The 17270-nt window shown below is 48.3% G+C and overlaps 8 protein-coding genes across 8 annotated transcripts; 3 read left to right on the forward strand and 5 right to left on the reverse strand.

Annotated features, from left to right (window-relative positions):
* SPPG_04400 (uncharacterized protein) lies at positions 1-2558 on the forward strand. The gene is made up of 2 exons (XM_016752639.1): positions 1-842; positions 903-2558. Exons 1-2 carry the CDS (start codon positions 65-67, stop codon positions 2441-2443), a joined length of 2319 nt encoding a protein of 772 aa, XP_016608095.1. The 5' UTR covers positions 1-64; the 3' UTR covers positions 2444-2558.
* Positions 2559-2813: 255 nt separating this feature from the next.
* SPPG_04401 (uncharacterized protein) lies at positions 2814-4013 on the forward strand. Its single transcript, XM_016752640.1, has 3 exons — positions 2814-3276; positions 3349-3538; positions 3600-4013. The coding sequence occupies exons 1-3, from the start codon at positions 2913-2915 to the stop codon at positions 3859-3861; spliced, it is 816 nt and encodes a 271-aa protein (XP_016608096.1). The 5' UTR covers positions 2814-2912; the 3' UTR covers positions 3862-4013.
* Positions 4014-4429: 416 nt separating this feature from the next.
* Positions 4430-8556, reverse strand: SPPG_04402 (SCY1 protein kinase). The gene is made up of 11 exons (XM_016752641.1): positions 8242-8556; positions 8018-8176; positions 7875-7953; positions 7674-7804; positions 7309-7607; positions 6977-7255; positions 6851-6911; positions 6090-6785; positions 5808-6010; positions 4810-5740; positions 4430-4727 (listed from the first exon to the last, which is right to left on the reverse strand). Exons 1-11 carry the CDS (start codon positions 8446-8448, stop codon positions 4671-4673), a joined length of 3102 nt encoding a protein of 1033 aa, XP_016608097.1. The 5' UTR covers positions 8449-8556; the 3' UTR covers positions 4430-4670.
* A 364-nt stretch (positions 8557-8920) lies between these two features.
* Positions 8921-9643, reverse strand: SPPG_09190 (uncharacterized protein). Its single transcript, XM_016757347.1, has 2 exons — positions 9226-9643; positions 8921-9171 (listed from the first exon to the last, which is right to left on the reverse strand). The coding sequence occupies exons 1-2, from the start codon at positions 9541-9543 to the stop codon at positions 8974-8976; spliced, it is 516 nt and encodes a 171-aa protein (XP_016608098.1). The 5' UTR covers positions 9544-9643; the 3' UTR covers positions 8921-8973.
* A 109-nt stretch (positions 9644-9752) lies between these two features.
* On the reverse strand, positions 9753-12493 carry SPPG_04403 (uncharacterized protein; the record flags this gene model as incomplete). The annotated part of the gene is made up of 9 exons (XM_016752642.1): positions 9753-10530; positions 10601-10735; positions 10804-10968; positions 11036-11472; positions 11533-11849; positions 11905-12017; positions 12127-12294; positions 12356-12416; positions 12482-12493. 9 exons carry the CDS (start codon positions 12491-12493, stop codon positions 10199-10201), a joined length of 1740 nt encoding a protein of 579 aa, XP_016608099.1. The 3' UTR covers positions 9753-10198.
* Positions 12494-12981: 488 nt separating this feature from the next.
* Positions 12982-13690, reverse strand: SPPG_04404 (uncharacterized protein; the record flags this gene model as incomplete). Its single annotated transcript, XM_016752643.1, has 4 exons — positions 12982-13068; positions 13158-13351; positions 13408-13441; positions 13511-13690. The coding sequence occupies 4 exons, from the start codon at positions 13688-13690 to the stop codon at positions 12982-12984; spliced, it is 495 nt and encodes a 164-aa protein (XP_016608100.1).
* Positions 13691-14152: 462 nt separating this feature from the next.
* On the forward strand, positions 14153-15522 carry SPPG_04405 (DJ-1 family protein). The gene is made up of 7 exons (XM_016752644.1): positions 14153-14232; positions 14298-14431; positions 14508-14564; positions 14625-14694; positions 14757-14840; positions 14900-14951; positions 15026-15522. The coding sequence occupies exons 1-7, from the start codon at positions 14178-14180 to the stop codon at positions 15147-15149; spliced, it is 576 nt and encodes a 191-aa protein (XP_016608101.1). The 5' UTR covers positions 14153-14177; the 3' UTR covers positions 15150-15522.
* SPPG_04406 (uncharacterized protein) lies at positions 15267-17199 on the reverse strand. The gene has a single exon (XM_016752645.1). The coding sequence runs from the start codon at positions 17174-17176 to the stop codon at positions 15608-15610; it is 1569 nt and encodes a 522-aa protein (XP_016608102.1). The 5' UTR covers positions 17177-17199; the 3' UTR covers positions 15267-15607.
* Positions 17200-17270: the final 71 nt, after the last annotated feature.

The following is a 17270-nucleotide window of genomic DNA, read 5'->3' on the forward strand; positions in this document are numbered from 1 at the left end:
CAAGGAACGTCCAGAAGTGCTTAGTGTTCGCCCTGTTCGTGCCATCCCTAGACCAAAGCCCATCATGACTGCTGTTGGCGATCGTACTGTAACCCCTAGCCTCGAATCAGCCCATGGTCTCACTGGTGTTTTGGACGTTCACGACAAGCTCAAGATCTATGGTAAAGGCGTCAAGGTCGGTGTGATCGACTCTGGAGTGTACTACAAGCATCCCGCTTTGGGTGGTGGCTTCGGTCCCGGCTTCAAGGTAGAGAAAGGATGGGATTTCGTCGGGGATGCTTACACCGGTCTCAACGAACCCATTGAGGACGCTGACCCGATTGACGAATGTTCTGACGTGTCCCACGGTACCCATGTTGCTGGTATCATTGCCGCCAATGCCACTGGAATGGCCAAGGAATGGGCGCCAGTTACTCCTTTCCTCGGTGTTGCTCCACAGGCCACCCTTGGTGCCTACCGTGTCTTTGGTTGCGATGGCTCCGCTGGTGACGATGTGATTGCCAAAGCCATTTACCGTGGCCATGACGATGGTATGGACATTTTGAACTTGAGTCTTGGAGGCGGTTCCCCCTACCCAGACAGTCCCGCCGTGTTTGCGGCGGATCGCGTCTCCAGTAAAGGAACATACGTCATTATGGCTGCCGGAAACGACGGTGAGGACGGTGTCTTCACCACCGGTCCACCAGCTGTTGCGCCAAAAGGATGGAGTATTGCATCTATTGACAACTCCAAGTTGGTGCAATTCAGCATTTTTGACGATGCTGGCAAGTCCTACTCTTACGCTCCTTCGTCCGCTGGTGGCGGTTGGGTCGGAAAAGTGAAGGGACAAATTGTCATCAACAGTGAGTGTTTCGACAACCTTATACATCTTGAGCTGTACTGATTGCGATTCTTGTCACCAGACCCGAACGCTGACCCTACAACCACTCTTGACGATGGTTGTAAACCAGTTACCATTGATGCTAAGGGCAAGGTCATCATCTTCCAACAGGGTTCTGCCTGTGGATCCGCCGTCCGTTGTGGAAATGCCAAGGCTGCCGGTGCCGCTGGTTGTCTTGTTTACAACAACGTTCCTGGAAGCATCAACATTTTCGGTACTGCCGGCCTCCCTGGAGGTGGTTTGGACGACCAAACCGGTCTTGCCATCGTCAATGCTGTGAAAGCCCAACCCAACCGAGTGTGGACCTTTACCAACGAGTTGGGTATCTCTGATGTCCCTACCGCTCGCACGCCTTCCAGCTTCACATCCCTTGGTCTCGATGGAGATTTGAAAATGAAACCCGAGCTCGCTGGTATTGGTGGTAACGTCTACTCTACCGCATCCAAGTTTGCTGGTGCCAAGGCGGGAATGCCCACTCCTTACCTCTCCATGTCTGGAACATCGATGGCCACACCATACGTCGCCGGTACAGTTGCGCTCTTTGTGCAAGCCCGCGGTAAATTGGACACCGAGCTGGTGAAGGCTTACTTCCAGAACAACGCCAAGCCCGTTCACGTTAGCAACAAGGGTGATGATGCGACCCGCTTCGCATCTGTCGCGCAGCAAGGTGCTGGTCTGGTTGATATCTTTGAGACTATCAACACTCGTACCTTGATTCAACCATCGCGCATTGCTTTGAACGACACCCTTCACCACAACGGCGTTCAGCGCATTAGCATCACCAACAACTACGACAGCCCTACCACCTACAAGTTGAGCGACTTTGGCGCCGTGGCCCTCACTGGCTCTGAGAAAGGTTCAGACCGACCCCTTGCTCATCCCGTTCACTCAAACGAAAAGGCCACAATCATGTTTTCCCAAAAGGAAGTCACCATCCCCGCAGGTAAAACTGTGACCATCAATGCCGTTGTCATTCCTCCTATTACCCTTTCTGGAGATCTCTGGCCCATCTACTCTGGCTTCATCAACGTTCAGCCTGTCATCGCCTCCAAGAAGGGCACTACCAACGCTGCACCTCTTACCATCCCATACGTCGGCATGCGAGGTGACTACAGCCGGGCCCCAACTCTTTTGAAGAAGGATCCTAAAAATGGCCCCACCATCGGTGCATTTTCCGTCAAAAACAACACCCTCGCCCCTCTCGCAAACCCCATCACCATCAACCCAACCCAAAGCCCTGTGGTTATCCGATTGGCCTTTGCCTACCCAACTCGTGAAGCCTTTGTCGACATTGTTCCCGCGTCACTATTGGCTCCCAAGCCAAAGACTCACCTTGTCACCCTGGGTTCACAAGGCCGATCCTACGGCACCGCTGACAAGATTGACATCCCATGGAGTGGTGAAAAGACTCTGGACGTGCCTGCCGGTGGCGTTCCTGACAACAGCACAGTCCCTGCTGGAAAGTACAAGATCCGCATCTCGGCGTTGAAGCACTTTGCTAACCCCAAGCTGCCCTTTGCGTATGATACTTGGGAATCTCCTGTGATCACTGTGAAGTACTAGATATGTACTAGAAGTAGACGTAGTGTCATTGTCGATAAAATGTTAGATAGACGTCACATGTGTGCGGGCGTGCGTGTGGGTGTGATTGTTTGAAATGGAGTTATCTTCTGCCAGCTTTCAAGCTTTCAACTAATGTGGCCCCTTGTCCTTGATGTTAGTTTCCTACACCCTATGACGAACCTCTTGCATCCATCCCATCCATCACTTGCATCCACCTATGGCGACCATCACACGCAATAGCCAGTAAATCACGTTGTGCGCAGCCGATCAAATCCGCGCTGATAAGATCAATTCTGTGCCCCAGGGAGACATGTTCATGACTCATCAACGTCAGCACGCACACCGTTGGATGGACACACAAGTGTTCCAAGGGCTCCCCTCCTCGTTGTCGGCTTTGCTATAAAAGCATGGCCATAGATTGCTGACCCCACCCATTGCACTTGAACAGCAATACAAGGTCTACTCAAATATGACCACTCCCGATCCCATTAATGCCAAAGCTTGGTCTCCCTCTCTGTACGGCACCCACGGACATTTTGTCCACTCAAAGCAACACACGAGTGCTATCATTGAGCTCCTTGATCCCCAACCAACCGACAGAATCTTTGATCTGGGATGCGGAGACGGCAAGTTGACTAAAAGGCTTGTGACGGATTACAATGTCCGCTCAGTTGTGGGTGTCGATGCTTCCGCGCCCATGATTGAAGCTGCTCAAGTGGAGTGCAAAGAACAAGTGGAATCTGGCCGGATTATCTTTGAGGTTTTGGATGGATTTGATGTTGAGACGAGTAAATGGGTTGGTGAGGGATTTGATAAAGTGTTTAGTAACGCAGGTACAGTTTTCATTCCATTTCACACAAGCACAAAAGAATGAAAACAACCATCCAACTCTTTTTGTTATGCAGCCCTTCACTGGATGAAACGAGACCCAGTCGCAGTGATTCGCGGTGCACATAAAGTCTTGAAATCCGGCGGATCCTTCATCGCTGAATTCGGTGGACACGGCAACATTGCCTGTGTCCACGCTGCCCTCATCGCAGCTTTAAAAAGACGCAATGTGCCAAACGCAGAGAACCTCATGCTATTTTTCCCAACGTAAGGACCATCTCGCGCGATATTCTTTATAAAATATCCATCTTACATCCCATATCCTCAGGACGAATCACTACGCCAAACTCCTTGACCCATACTTTACTCCCACTCACCTGGAGATTATCCCCCGTCCAACACTTCTTCCAACAGATCTAAACGGATGGCTCTCCTCTTTTGCGACGCATTTCCTAGAAGCTGTACCGGAAAGTGACCGTGAAAACGTCCGGAGTGAAGTTATTGAGGAATGTCAACCCGTTTTGTGTGATGACGAGGGACGATGGTGGCTTGATTATGTTCGGATTAGAGTCATTGCCATCAAGAAATGAAAACACTTTTGGGGCCCAGTTTAGATAGCAAAAGCCTTTTATTGCGTATAGTAGATGGCGGATTACACTACGTCAAATGAAAGTTCACCCATTTTAAATGACTTGTAAACTTTAGTCTCTCTAAATATCAACTTTGTTACGTCTTGCTACCACTTCTTGACAGTTTCCTAATGGCTTGCGACGGCGTTAGCTCGAACCCCGTGTAATTGTCATTCTCACTCGTCATACTAATCTGTTTTATTTAAAAAAACACCATTCTCACAACGTGTCAACATTCAATCTGTACCTATACTCGCATTTCAAAAGTACAACGGAGAACCACAGAATAAACCAATGTCCAAAGACTCCTCCACAAGTCAAACGCCCATGACGTCCTCTGCAGCGTCCCGCATCCAATCGTCTCAGGCCAAAGCCGAACAGGACGTTTCGGCCGCGAGCTTTGCTAGCTCAATCTGCCGCAGCTCGCAATGAGTCTGCCGGGGCTAGGAATGTCGGTGGTACTCAGTCTTCTGGCAAGCGTAGCGGAAAGTAGCGAGTCATGATATCTTGCATGATGTGTGCAGTGTATGCTTTGATCATTCTGGCATTGTATGTAACGTAAAATTCTAAAGTAGGCTAGCAAGTTTACATGTTTGTGATAGGTAAAATACTAGTGCATATCAGTTCTCTTGCATATCAACGGGGTTCCCCGTACAATTCCTTTCCATTCATCTTTCTCTAAAGCCCAAAATTCATGAAAAATTCATCCCAGTACCGGGTCAACTCACACACACCCGTCAAAAATAAATAAACAATAATTATAAAAAACACTAATGCTCTGAACCGGGTAAATCCTCCCCTTCTAAATCACCCCATCCATCACCTGTCTAACAGTTGTCACAGAATAAGAAGCAGTCAGTTATCTCAGTCTAGTGAGATCAGTCAGCAAAAGTCAGTGGGAGGACTTACTGGATTAAGATCGGTTAAGCTCTCTTGCATCGCTAGCCTACCACTGATGAGGGGAGTTGAGAGGGTCGTTGGACTTTTCCCATCAGCGCTTGCAGCAGAAATATGAGATGGAGGGGTTATTGTTGGTTCCATATCCTTGAAGTAATCCACCTCCTCTACTACGGACTTTGGAACTTTATCCCCGTCAGGAGCTTGGCCAGTCGGACTCGGCAGATGGCTTGGATCAGGAGGAATAGTATGTGGGGATGCCTCACTGCTGGCATTGCCATTGAGCGATTGGCTATCGGTCGGTGACTCTGGTTGACGATCAACCGGACTAGGATCTGGGGAGTTGCCCAAACTCGATGTACCCCTTAAACTCTTCTTTCTTTCCCTCTTTAACCGCAACTCAGCTTCCCGTGCTTCCCGTTTGACTCGTAACAGCTCCTTCTTCTTCTGACGCTCGGCTTCAGCATCTTCGTTCGATTTCACGCTACATTGATCTGGCACTGGCCCACTGCTGTATGATTCTGCATATACTGACCCATGCGTGGATGCGTCATCTCCTGATGCTGTAGGTTGATTTTCTATTGGTTGATCTGGCACCTCAGGTTCATCGCCCCAATTATCGTTCCAACCGTCGTCGGAATGAGCCGCGGTATCAAGATCAGGCATAGACTGAAACGCCAGCGCTTCTGCAGTGTTTCGGGGGTTTGCATCGGACTTTACCGACGAGCGGTGAGCATGCAAAGTGAATGCAGTTGGTGTCACCCTTGGACCTGTTCGGGGAAATATCGTTCGAGTTCGGGCAAGACGTCCGTATACTCTACGTAGTTTGCTGGCTACACTGCTCTCGTCGCGTTTACGCGCCACTGTCGGAGCACGCTCCATAGCTGTACTGATAAAAGTAATGATCCTGAGCAGTGCTTGTGAGATCTGGCGACGGACATCTCTAATGCATGCCATAAAGTGTTAAAATGCATATTCTTGCAAATCCGGACAAGCGAGCCAAGTCTCACCTGTTCTCATCCTTCAGGGATGGCACACCCAGTTCAATGACTTTAGGAAGCCAATGCATCGCTGAAGAGTCCGCAACCCCTTCCAAGTCGCCAACCAGTTGCTGACAAAAGAACTCGCTTTTTGACACAGGTGGTAGCACTTTCATAATCAAGTGAAAGCATTTGATGATACTTGCAGTCAGGTACCGCACGTCAGGCGATCCCTGCAATCGGCAGGTGGCAAAGAAATTGAGCCTAACACAATCAAAATGAGGCCACTACTCATTCACTCGCCATTCATACCTTGCTAGTCCCTTCCATCACACACAGCTTCTTCCACAATGTGACCAATCCATCAATCACTAGCCACTTCTGTTCCATCGGTATAGTATCCGAGACACATACATTCAATGTATGCGGAATAATCAGATTCTCAACCAACAATTGTGCAGTATATCGAGTCTCCGGAGCTGCAGGAGATGCAGTACTCGCAGGACCAGTTCCCGAACCACTTCCGGTTGCTGCACCCTTCTCTACCTGGCCATTCATGGGCACCACACTTTGCCGCTTCGCTCTGACGACGGGCAATGCCTCCTTCCTATCTCCGAAATCTGGTCCCGAAGGCATGAGCACTAGACTGGCCTTTCGGCGTATCGGCGGCGCACCCGTTATCGTTGATGAGGTATCTGCCGGCGGCAAGGAAGTCTTTTTCCGCACCGTCTTAGGAGCTCCACTGGCTTCGCCCGTCTCATCATGCAGGCCACTTGGATTCGTTGATCGCGGCTCGTGACTGAATGGCATCGATGTGATGCCCGCTCCAATGGGTTGAGTAGCTTCTTCGGTATTTGCGTTTAAAAGTGATATTGTTGAGCCATCGCGTGATGTTGCAATAGGTGTTGCTGATTGAGTGTCCAAACAAAGGCGTGGAACAAGTGATGACAGGGAGTAAAGGGACAATATGTAAATGGCATCATCGGCCTCTTCTAAACCGGCCACAAGCTGCAAAAAGATATATCATTCGCTTAGTGTTGTGCTGCCTAGCCTTAACTCGACGTGTTACCAACCTCTGGGATGAGTATACTGTGTAGTAAGCTCTTGTCCCACTCCAACAATTCTGGCAAGTATCTGGATGTGAGCAAAACAGTATCATGAGTATTAGCGACATCACCGCGCAAGCGCACATGACCCACCTATCAAAGAGCTCTAGCATGACCATACGCACATTGTAGGTCCGCACTTTCAGCATCTCTTCGATAAAGGGCAGGACCTGCTCATCATATATATCCACTGGAAGAATCCCCGCCGCGGAATCCCGACCTTTCCCAGATTTACCAATCTTTGGGACGAACAGCAGATCATAAAAGGCCTTTGCACCAGTTTCCGAGAGGGTATCACGGGTCAACACAAGAGGAAGGACATAATTTACAGTTGCTGCGGGGGGTAGTAACCGAATCTCCGCTGCTAGGTGACTAATGGCGTGTTAGGCCGTGTGTTCAACTCCCTACGTATGCGTTCAACTCACGAAAAGCGTTCCCGTTTGATTTCTGGATCAATAGCGCGGATTTCCTTCAAGAATTTCTCTACGACATTGATGAATATATTGTCCTCAAAGAAAGAATCATGTAAGACATCCTCTACACGTGGACGATCCGCAGGGTCTTGCGACGACAATCGCTCGGCGGCCGATTGTAGACTTCCCCAGACAAAAACACTGCTGGTATGCTTGGTGGTTTTCGAGGCAGTCATAAATGGAACAATCAATCCTGAGATTAGCTTTCCTAATGCGTATGCATCCCGGGCATCCGGCTGAATTCCTTCCTGCTATAATTAACATGGTAAATATTTTGTGAAGGCCAAGCAAGCCACTGAAAGGGATGGTCCACCTACCTTTGTGGGAGTTACATCCTCTGGAGGTATTGAGTCTTTAGGGAAATGAAGATGGACTTTCGGAAGGATTGCGGCAGGATTTTCGTCAAAGGAAGTAACGTACTCCATTCCACCCAAAACCCACTTTCGGTCTGGAAAGTCAGTTGTCACGTTAGATATTTTGACGGCTTGGCTCACTCGACAATGATGGCCCGAACTCACCAGCACCGGTAACAAAAACGGAATCCATTTGAATATTGTTATGTGACAGCTCTTGTCGGTGCAAAAAGTCGACCGTTTTCTATCAAAACGCATGCGCATAAGGATGACGCATCAACATGCCAAAAGACAAGGTAAATACTCACCAAGATATTGTATATGCCCATGGAGACTTCTTCTGGGGATAAAGAATCCAGAACCTTTGAAAGTGGGGTCACCGGCTCCGTTGCAATAAAGACTCCATTTTGGTCCAAGTCTGCATTGATGAATTTTATGATCCCAGGATGGCGTATTGTTCGTAGCCGCTTAGAGGAGTGAAAGTAGTGAGCTGCTTGCACTTTCCAAAGCAGCTTGTTAATGGGGGGCTTACCTGTACTGCCTTGCCCAACACAGCAACATCATCCCCATCGTCCGGCTGACCACGTATTTTTCTGAACGTGAATACCGACGCTGGCTGTCCAGTCGCCTTGTTGACCGCCCGGTGCAAATTGAATGCACTCCCATCCGCGTCCCCGTCCGCCCATATGGCTTCTTTCAACGTGAACGCGGAAGTTGCTTTGCTTTCCGAAGCCCCCATGCCACAGAAATTGACACCTCGTGCAACTGAGCGCTAATATGAGGTTATGAGAAGAGGTCAAGAAAATGCCCTTCTCGTCTGTACCGAACCCACTTCACAGCAAACGCGCAATTCCTGGTTGGAAGATCTGCGTCCATGTGCGCAGCGGAACCAGCGCAAGAACCAGGATTGTCAGGTGATCCGCTTACTGGACAAACAGCCTTCCACCACTAGTTCGGATAAGACTTGCTGGGATGTAGCGGATATCTTCTGCCCACTGCTTTGAAAACCTTTGACGGCGGCCACTAGCAAATAGCAAGCATTTAATGCAGGGGTTCCATCATCATATTCTCCTCGGTTAGTTTGCAAACGAGCTGCTTATCGTTCTCAATTCGGTTCGCCAGGCCGGAGCATCAACAAGCAAGTCCTAAGTCTATGAAAGTCTTTGCTGCTCTATATTCAACTCCAAGAGTTGTATAGAGCGTCATCTCCCGTCCACAATATCAGCTTAGACATAAGAAAAATATATGCATAGTTCGGTTAACTCTACATTATAATTTGTCTGGGGACACCCATTAACAGCAAGGTCCCCAGTATTGCGGCCATAAACATATTCACTGGTGCCTCGTATCTTTTTACCCCACTTTCAACAACTGCTGTTACTAGTGGCCGGCCTCGAGAGGTGGTGGTAGGCGCTTCCCCAGATGCGTCTCTCGTAGTTGAAGCAGACGGAGATCCTGACGGCTGTTCACACAATTTAGTGAAGATCATCCAAATTTGCTTCTCAGCCTTACTCACAAGGATAGCAGTGGGCATAGCAGTAGGGAACGTCAAAGTCTCCCCTGGTTTGGTGTTATCGGTTGGACTGGGACGACTGCTTCCGGGTGTGATCAAAGTGATTGTTTTAGGCAATCCAGCCTCAGCCCAGGGTGTGCAACGACCAACTGAAGCTGGGCAGGGCGCCTGGACGCACACAATCGGGACCGGAACACATACTAGTGGCAGGGGACATGAGAGGAGCTTTGAGGTGTCGCACGGCTGTTGGGCTTGGCAAACTGGAATGACGCTGATTAAGAATGACAGCAAGGCGAAGAGACAGGTCCTTATGAAATGCATTGTATGATTGTAGGGACTATTCCATGGTGGGATATGAGGGTCAAAGGAAGAAGCAAAAACAAAACGCTACTGTTGCAGTTCTCCGATGTTCCTCCAAAAGTAGGTTTTTAGATTTTACTTTGCCTAATTCGAAGAAATTGCGCTTTGAATTTTTACATGCAGATGTTTGCCTTGGATCGCGACTGTCCAAAACACAGTTAGCGACCTGCTGTTTTCTTTTCATGTCGTGCATTTTGCTTGCATTTTACTGCAAGACCTACGCCTGCGTAGGCGCTGGGATGCACGCTATTATGATTTATGTTTAATGATAACTTTACAGTACATTTGTACAATGGATCTCGAATACAAAACATCACACCAGTGAAATGTTCACCCGCCCCCGCCCCAGGAAGCAGACACAGGAGACTTTGAAAGGAATCAGTTTGCAACTAGCCACAAAACGGGTCTTTATCTAACTACACATTAAGCTATCAAACTTGACAAAGAAATCGTCTTTTACATGTACCAGAATTGCTCCAGGCATTGAACTATACTTAATATCGGACCGGTGATTTTTTTGATCTTGCTTTCTTGGAATAAATCGCAGTGCTTGAATGTCGACAGCCCTTGTCCGAGCATGATGCAGGAGGATCGTCGAGCAGCGTAACGCTGGTGTTTAGCGCATGTTAGCTACCTCCGCCCCCGCATCCCCCACCGCCACATCCCCCACCCCCGCATCCTCCTCCACCACATCCGCCATGACTTGCACCTCCCCCACATCCGCCATGACTTGCACCTCCCCCACATCCGCCATGACTTCCACCTCCTCCACATCCGCCACTTCCACATCCTCCGCTGCCACACCCTCCGCTGCCAAATCCACCGTGGTGCCCGTGACCACTGTGGAAGTCACCAGTGCCACACGCAGCGGTTGCAAACCCGGGGTTCCCAAAGCTTCCAGTCGCACACCCGGCAACAAAAATGAATGGCAAATGATTATGCGAGGCACTGGAATCCGAAATCGTTCTGTTCCCGTATTTGTTCACTGCAGTCATTGGCTTTGAATGTATGGAAGGACAATCTTTGGCCTTGGGATCGAATCTGTCTATGAACTTGAAGCCGGTAGATTTTTCTCTGTACGGTGTCGGTGGTTGGGCTGAGAATAGCTTTTCAAGCAGGCCCCGTTGGGGTGGAAGGTCGCACGAATATATTTCTGGTGGTATGACGTCTTGTTAACCATCATAGGAATATATAAAGCACTTTGAAGACAGACGAACAAACCATTAAAATGCTTTTTCCATAGTCTGGCTGTGTGTGCGAAGGAGTTCTTGAGATGGGAATTTGAAACCGTATCATCATGATTTATGATGCGTCTTAGATGCTTGAGGCCGTATTGTTGATAGTGAGAAGGATGCAGTTGGTGCGTATGCCAAGCCAGATCTATATCTGGTAAGATTGAAGAATAATGTGAGTCTCTTTGCATCGGGTTGCTCCAATTACAAAACGGACAAACCTAAGGTTGGTACAAGGAAGGAATGTTCGTGCGCCATTAATAACAAGAACTTATGGTACCGAACAGTGGCCCGTGCCATTTGAGCAGCATCCCATATCACCGTGCCGTCCACCATCTTCCCCGTAAAGTCTCGCTGACGCTTAACTGCTGCCACAAGGTCGGTGGAAAACATTGTCACGTTATTCTGGTATGCACAATTGAGCATGGCGATTGTTCGGTGACGGAGCGCGGTACGAGGCAGGTTAGAGAGCGTCTTCTTGAGGACCACTAGTCGTGGAGCGACTATAGACCAAGAGCATGACTTGTCGTTCGACAGCTCAAGAAGCGACTTGACGACCTTCTTGGCAGTTGAAGCCGTTGGTCGGAAGAGCGTTTTTAAATCTTCAAAGCATGCTTTCGTGTCGATGACACCGGTGGTAGTATTCAAAAGGCAGCCCCTATACATCACAAACTATTAGGATGGGACGCGCATTTACGGCTAGGGCAACGCTACATACCGAATGATGCTTGCAGTTTTGAGGGGATCAACTTCCGTAGACAAATGAAACTCGCGCACGTCCCTGAGAAACCGGACCGCGGAAGCATTGTCGACAGTGCTTTCCTCCCCGCACTGTTTGCATTTGAGTGGAGCGCCCTTTGTGCGGTACTGGATGTACTCTGGTCCCGATACGGCTTTTTGGAAGGAACACCACGCGCATGAATACTGCAGGTCTGGGAGCTTATCATGCCTAAGTTCAAAGGGAAGCCCTGTATTCGTGTCCCAGAAATCTAACGAAGCCCTATCCGGGACGTAATCTTCGCTGGAGAGAAGAGCCTGGAAGGCAAAATTAGGGCCTGGCGCAAATGCGAACCGCTAATCGCAACCTTACCACTTCCTCCAAAGGTAATGCAAATGGCAAATCTTCTCTTCCAAAGATGTGGTATGTGTCCTCATGGTATCTCCATGGGTTGAGCATATGGGCATGCCACATCAACAGAACATCTAGAGCCAAGTATAAAATAAGCAGGAAGTTCAAACGCTGGCCATAAGGGAAATGTTCCCTAACGACTTATTTTCACTTGCGCCTACAATTGAAAAGAGCACTACTCACCAAGTGGAGGTAATGGGGTCTTAGCGGGACTTGTCTTGTCCTTTAACAGATGCAGCCAGATGCCATAGCGCTGCTCGGCTGCATACAAGTAGTGCAAATCCGTCGCCTCATCTGCGGTTTCCAAGGCCTTGAAACGTCGGAGCAAGTCCAAGTGCCAGGTTAATGCCCCTGGTAGATGATCAGATCTATATATCGCGCCGATTTCGATTACTTGACATTGAACACCTACCAATATGAACAACTTTGTCGATGACGATAGGATTGATCATCTGTGATGTTGACTCGCTGGGCTGTAACACAAAATTATAAGTTCCTTTGTGGGATTTGATGAGAAAGATATACATCCATACTGTACATTTACAGGCATTTCTTTGAAGGTTTAAGGTGCGGTTGATAGGCAGGTAGAAACGTATAATAAAGTTCTTTGCAAAATGACGGGCAAGCTGCCCTCCTTATATACTTTTTATTCACAAGATGGTCCGCTCCAAGCGATATCTTCTTTTGGAAAACCGACTTGGCTTCCTTCCCCCAAAATACTTGAGTGTAGTCCCGTGAGTAGGAAAGCCAAGTCAACCTTGTATCCTTCCTTTGTCTTTCGCGCAGCAACCCACATGATTTCCAATTGGTCACATGCCCACGGATTTTTGTTCTGTGCCAAGTCGTTCCTCGTGCAGGTTGATTCCTTTCATCTGCTAAAACGAGTTTCAAAGTTTTCTATTCATTCTAACGGATTAGATCTCAAGAATGAGAAGGGTAACATAGTGAGATCGCACTAGGATGCAAAATAGTCTCAGAGAAGGACTAACTCAACAATCAGATAATAAAAGAAGAAGAAGAAGAAGAAACGGTGAGGGTCTATTGTGCTCTGAGAGAGCACTTGAGCAAAGCTTGATGCATGAATGGCTTATGAGAAAGGAGCTTCGAAGCTTCCTCAAAATTGAACTGTTCAATGGTGATAAACAAAGGGAAATGCAATCGTTCATTAAGATACCATCCGGAACGACATACTTGACAGATGTATGTGAACGTACCAAGCGTCGCTGTCGTTCTCCCTGCTCTGGCCAATCCTCGCAAAATGTTGTTACATCCATTTCAAAGAAAGTAAACTCGCATGTGGGGATGTCGCTGTCAGGAAAGTACTTTGTGTGCGGGAATGTGCCAATGTTACGAGTCAGGGTTCCCTTGATGCCAGATTCTTCGTATGCCTCCCGCAACGCTGACTCCTCTGTAAAAGGGTTTCTGTAAGACTTTGAAATAGTGGATTGGCATTACAGATCGTACCTTGAGTCTCGTCGCTTTCCCATCCGCCTTTCGGCTACACCCGACCATAACATAATCTGATTAGGACATGCAAGTACATGGGCATTCAGTAGGACGGTAATACCAGTATCCACTCATTTGTTCGTGTTCGACTAGACACAAGAACTACCTGCTTGGTTCTTGCGAGGATAGGCACGACACCAACAACCAGACGAGCACCGTCAGAATTGTAAATTTGTTGCTGACGGCCCTGCCTGGACGTTGTAGGATATTTCATGTCATCATTGCTAGAAGAGTTGGACATTATTTGACAGAGGTTTTCTGGCAGGTTGAAGGATAGATCCAAAAAGGACAAGAAAACTTGATACGTAATCGCTCCACGTGCTTCAATTCGGCACTAGCATCCGCGACGGCGACGATCAAACAGTTCCATCGTTTGCTTTTTACCCCAAAACATTTTTGACACAGGCATTCACTTGTGATTCTGTAACTTTCAAGCGCTTTGCGCCATCATAGTAATAACTATCCAACCAAAAAAGAGGTGAGGTATCAATGGGATCCATTGCGGGAAAGACATTGCCCTCAAAAATAGTCCCATACCGAGAAGGCCTGTATTTGGCACTTGAATTCAGAAGCCTCCAGAGGTCCAATTCCATTTTACAAGCCCAGTAAAACGATAGGGAAAAACTGTGTTTATTCCAATACGAACCACGTGACATGATTTCACATCTCGAGTTCGTCATTTGTATCTGGCCTTCACATACAGCAGCATTTTGGCCATCCACATAAAGATGGCTCCCAGTGCACTTGTACTTATCACAGATGGTAATGAGGAGATGGAAGCTGGTGCGTAACGTGTGCCCCGTTCATTGTCAGCTGTGGAGCAATGAACGCCAAGACTCTTCCTGTAGTCATTTCCATCGATATCCTTCGTCGTGCGGGGGTGGACGTTACAGTGGCTGGTCTGAATGGACCAAATACTGTGGAGTGTAGCAGACATGTTAAAATTGTTCCGGATACAGGATTATCTGCTGTGAAGGATAAGGTAGAATAACATTATCTGATATTAGAGAGGAGAATCGACTGCCAGTTTTACTCACAAGTTACGGTAATCGTTTCAGACCTTCGACGCAATCCTTCTTCCTGGAGGCATGGGTGGTGCCGAAGCTTTCTCGAAAGTACGACTAAGCTGGCAACGGTAAATTGCAGCATTAGGAACTCACCTATCAGAAGCGTAGTCTTCGACAGTGCATGAACTCTTGAGCCAATACTATAGCCAACAAAAAGTTGTGGCGATCATTTGCGCTTGTTAGTAATACTTTGCAGTCACTTGCATGAGTTGTGTGACTAAGCATTCACTTGTGCATTAGCTCCTATTGTGCTCAAAGCCGCTCAAGTTGCCAAAGGACGGAGTGTTACCGCTCATCCGAGTGTGAAAGACCAGTTAGTCCAAGGTAAGGGGACAATGCTAGAGCTGGACACTGAGCATATTCTTATTCTTCAACGTCTCTAGATTACAACTATAAAGAAGAGCGAGTGGTAGTCGACGGAAATCTCATCACAAGGTCAGTTGGTCTCTAGAAAAATGTCTTCTCCCTGCTTGAGCCATAACCTCGTTTGTCTATATCTTTCACACCAGCCGAGGACCTGGGACAGCCTTCGAATTTGCACTTGCCGTGGTAAAGAAACTGCAAGGCCCTGAGAAGTTGAAAGAGATCGTACCTCCCATGATCTGCAATGATGAGATTGTAAAATCCGTTTGATTTGCTGATGGCAATGGCAACAGCGGGTCGTCTTTCTTGATAGTGATGGTGATATATTATATTGTGGATGGAATACGATCTCCCTGAGGTTGGCATATGAAAGTAACGACTGTAGAGCCTGCGGATACCCGTGGAACACGGATGCTGGGAGAAAGGATCGCCTCCTCTCAGTATAGGTCCCTTTTCTCGTATTGAACTATGTACAATGATTCTATGTAATCGGCAGGACGGGGACAGGCGAGTCAGCCCACAACTGGGTACAGCTAACAATGAAAGCGTATCTGCAAACACCCAGCCATCGCATCGTCGGTCGATATCTTCCTATTGTGTACGGCTAGCCAGCTTGCTTTTCATCGTCCTGTTGTCTTTTGACCTCCCTCTGCGTGTTGACTCCCCTTGGGCGCTCCCCTCGACAGCTTTGTATCAAAGGCGAGAAGAATGCATGCTACCAAGCGACTCTACTTGTGTTTCCTCTTCTTATTGGAACTATCATGTTCCTCTCTATCACGCCGTTTGCTGCTTTGTGGAGGAGCTTGGTTCAATCTCCCCCTCAAATCATCTGTTGCAGCGGATTTGGTCGAACTTTGGATGCTAGGGGAAGATCTTTCCATCTTTCTTTGCGCGACATTCCATGAGTTATCTCGCTTATTCTTGCCTGTTTGGAATTTCATAGTGTTCCCACTCTTTCGTGATTGACCAACCGATAGGATTGGTCGCGAACGAGGGTTTCTTAGGAGATTCGCCCCCATCCTCTCCAACCTAGATCTATGATCCAAGTCTGCCTTGTGTAGCTGGACAACATGCCGCAATATGCCATCATCCGGTACTCCAGTATTTTTCTTCCGAGGGCTATCATACACGAAACGAGCCAACCTGGTATAGGTACTCTGAAAGAGTGCCTGAAGTTTTGCATGTTGATTGAAAGCCTTTGCCACATTGTTCTGCGGCATGACAGGATCCAAAATCGTGAGAGATTTTGCCGTGTACTTGACCGCGGGCACATCGATTGCGGGGGTCTCGTCAGAATGTGTAGCGTACAGTTTGAGAAACTGCATCAAGCTTGGGCCAGCGTCTTTTTTTCCGACTTCTGTTTCTGACGGAAGCGGATCCGAGATTGATTTGTCCCACGCCTTTACAAAAGCATCGACCCAGCATAAGGTCGCAAAGCCGCCCAATCCGCCGGAGGAGGGCGAATCGAGCTTATTTTGGTACAATAGGTATTTAAGGAAAATCACTATCGCGCGAATTCTTTCGTCTTGCACCGATGTCTTCACATATTCCAGATGGGCGACTCCATCAGCAGACGGCAAGTTGAAGGGAGAATACGAGATATCCACAGACAGACCCGTGGGCACATCAATAAATTTGATGATTGGCATTCCTTTCGCACGGATGAGAAAGGTTTTTGTAGCGAGCCCTCTGCCATTCCTAATATGTCGCAGTACTCGGCGAAGTTGTTTGATCGCTTTTTGGCGGCCTTCCTCGGTTTGCTTTACATTAGTTGTGCCATCCCCGTCTTTCACCCGTTCGTTGCCGATAATCACTAAATCCAGATCAGCTGTTGGCAAGCACAGGCCGGTGGCAGAACTGCCAAAGCACGCAACATCTACGTTTCCACTCAAGGACCCTTGGACAATGTTTCTATATACATCTATGACTGATTCTCTGACAGCTTGGAGTCGTTCGCAAGACGACATGTATTTCATGAAATCGTTGATCTCCTGCGACAAGGCGTCGAGCGGTGGTAAGTGGGAGTACTCGCCCACAACCCACGGCGCAGACCTGGGGGGATTTCGGGACTGCGAACCAGACATGGGCAAACTGGGTTTCACTTGCGCTGTTTTTACTGGGGAGGGAACGTCCACTTCTCGAGGTTTGTGGACAGGGAACGAGGAAAGATTTCGATAGGGCAATATTGAGCGTCGCAAAACCTGTGCATTTGAAAAACGCTTGCCGTTGAGCTGTCCACCAGTAAGTCGAACAAGAAATGACCGCCAACACCGACAAGATGCCGCTGGAGGTGCCATTCAGCAGATCCCAACAAACCCCCCAAGCAGTCACGAAGATGAGAGCGGAGAGCTTGCTAAGCCACGCTGAATTCTTCCATGTCGTTTGGACCAG

This window comes from Spizellomyces punctatus (assembly GCF_000182565.1).
Source record: "Spizellomyces punctatus DAOM BR117 chromosome Unknown supercont1.7, whole genome shotgun sequence".
Classification (NCBI taxonomy): domain Eukaryota; kingdom Fungi; phylum Chytridiomycota; class Chytridiomycetes; order Spizellomycetales; family Spizellomycetaceae; genus Spizellomyces; species Spizellomyces punctatus.

Excerpts from the sequence above, each read along its gene's own strand:
- SPPG_04400 (XM_016752639.1), top strand. The coding sequence starts at position 65 with ATGACTGCTGTTGGCGATCGTACTGTAACCCCTAGCCTCGAATCAGCC. Across the intron at positions 843-902 it reads GGGACAAATTGTCATCAACA|ACCCGAACGCTGACCCTACA; the intron begins GTGAGTGTTTCG and ends TCTTGTCACCAG.
- SPPG_04401 (XM_016752640.1), top strand. The coding sequence starts at position 2,913 with ATGACCACTCCCGATCCCATTAATGCCAAAGCTTGGTCTCCCTCTCTG. Across the intron at positions 3,277-3,348 it reads TAAAGTGTTTAGTAACGCAG|CCCTTCACTGGATGAAACGA; the intron begins GTACAGTTTTCA and ends TTTGTTATGCAG. Across the intron at positions 3,539-3,599 it reads CTCATGCTATTTTTCCCAAC|GACGAATCACTACGCCAAAC; the intron begins GTAAGGACCATC and ends CCATATCCTCAG.
- SPPG_04402 (XM_016752641.1), bottom strand. The coding sequence starts at position 8,448 with ATGGGGGCTTCGGAAAGCAAAGCAACTTCCGCGTTCACGTTGAAAGAA. Across the intron at positions 7,954-8,017 it reads TGGGCATATACAATATCTTG|AAAACGGTCGACTTTTTGCA; the intron begins GTGAGTATTTAC and ends GCGTTTTGATAG. Across the intron at positions 6,011-6,089 it reads TGATGGAAGGGACTAGCAAG|GGATCGCCTGACGTGCGGTA; the intron begins GTATGAATGGCG and ends TGCCGATTGCAG.
- SPPG_09190 (XM_016757347.1), bottom strand. The coding sequence starts at position 9,543 with ATGCATTTCATAAGGACCTGTCTCTTCGCCTTGCTGTCATTCTTAATC. Across the intron at positions 9,172-9,225 it reads CTATGCCCACTGCTATCCTT|CCGTCAGGATCTCCGTCTGC; the intron begins GTGAGTAAGGCT and ends TTGTGTGAACAG.
- SPPG_04405 (XM_016752644.1), top strand. The coding sequence starts at position 14,178 with ATGGCTCCCAGTGCACTTGTACTTATCACAGATGGTAATGAGGAGATG. Across the intron at positions 14,695-14,756 it reads TGTGGCGATCATTTGCGCTT|CTCCTATTGTGCTCAAAGCC; the intron begins GTTAGTAATACT and ends CTTGTGCATTAG. Across the intron at positions 14,841-14,899 it reads GAAAGACCAGTTAGTCCAAG|ATTACAACTATAAAGAAGAG; the intron begins GTAAGGGGACAA and ends CAACGTCTCTAG.
- SPPG_04406 (XM_016752645.1), bottom strand. The coding sequence starts at position 17,176 with ATGGCACCTCCAGCGGCATCTTGTCGGTGTTGGCGGTCATTTCTTGTT.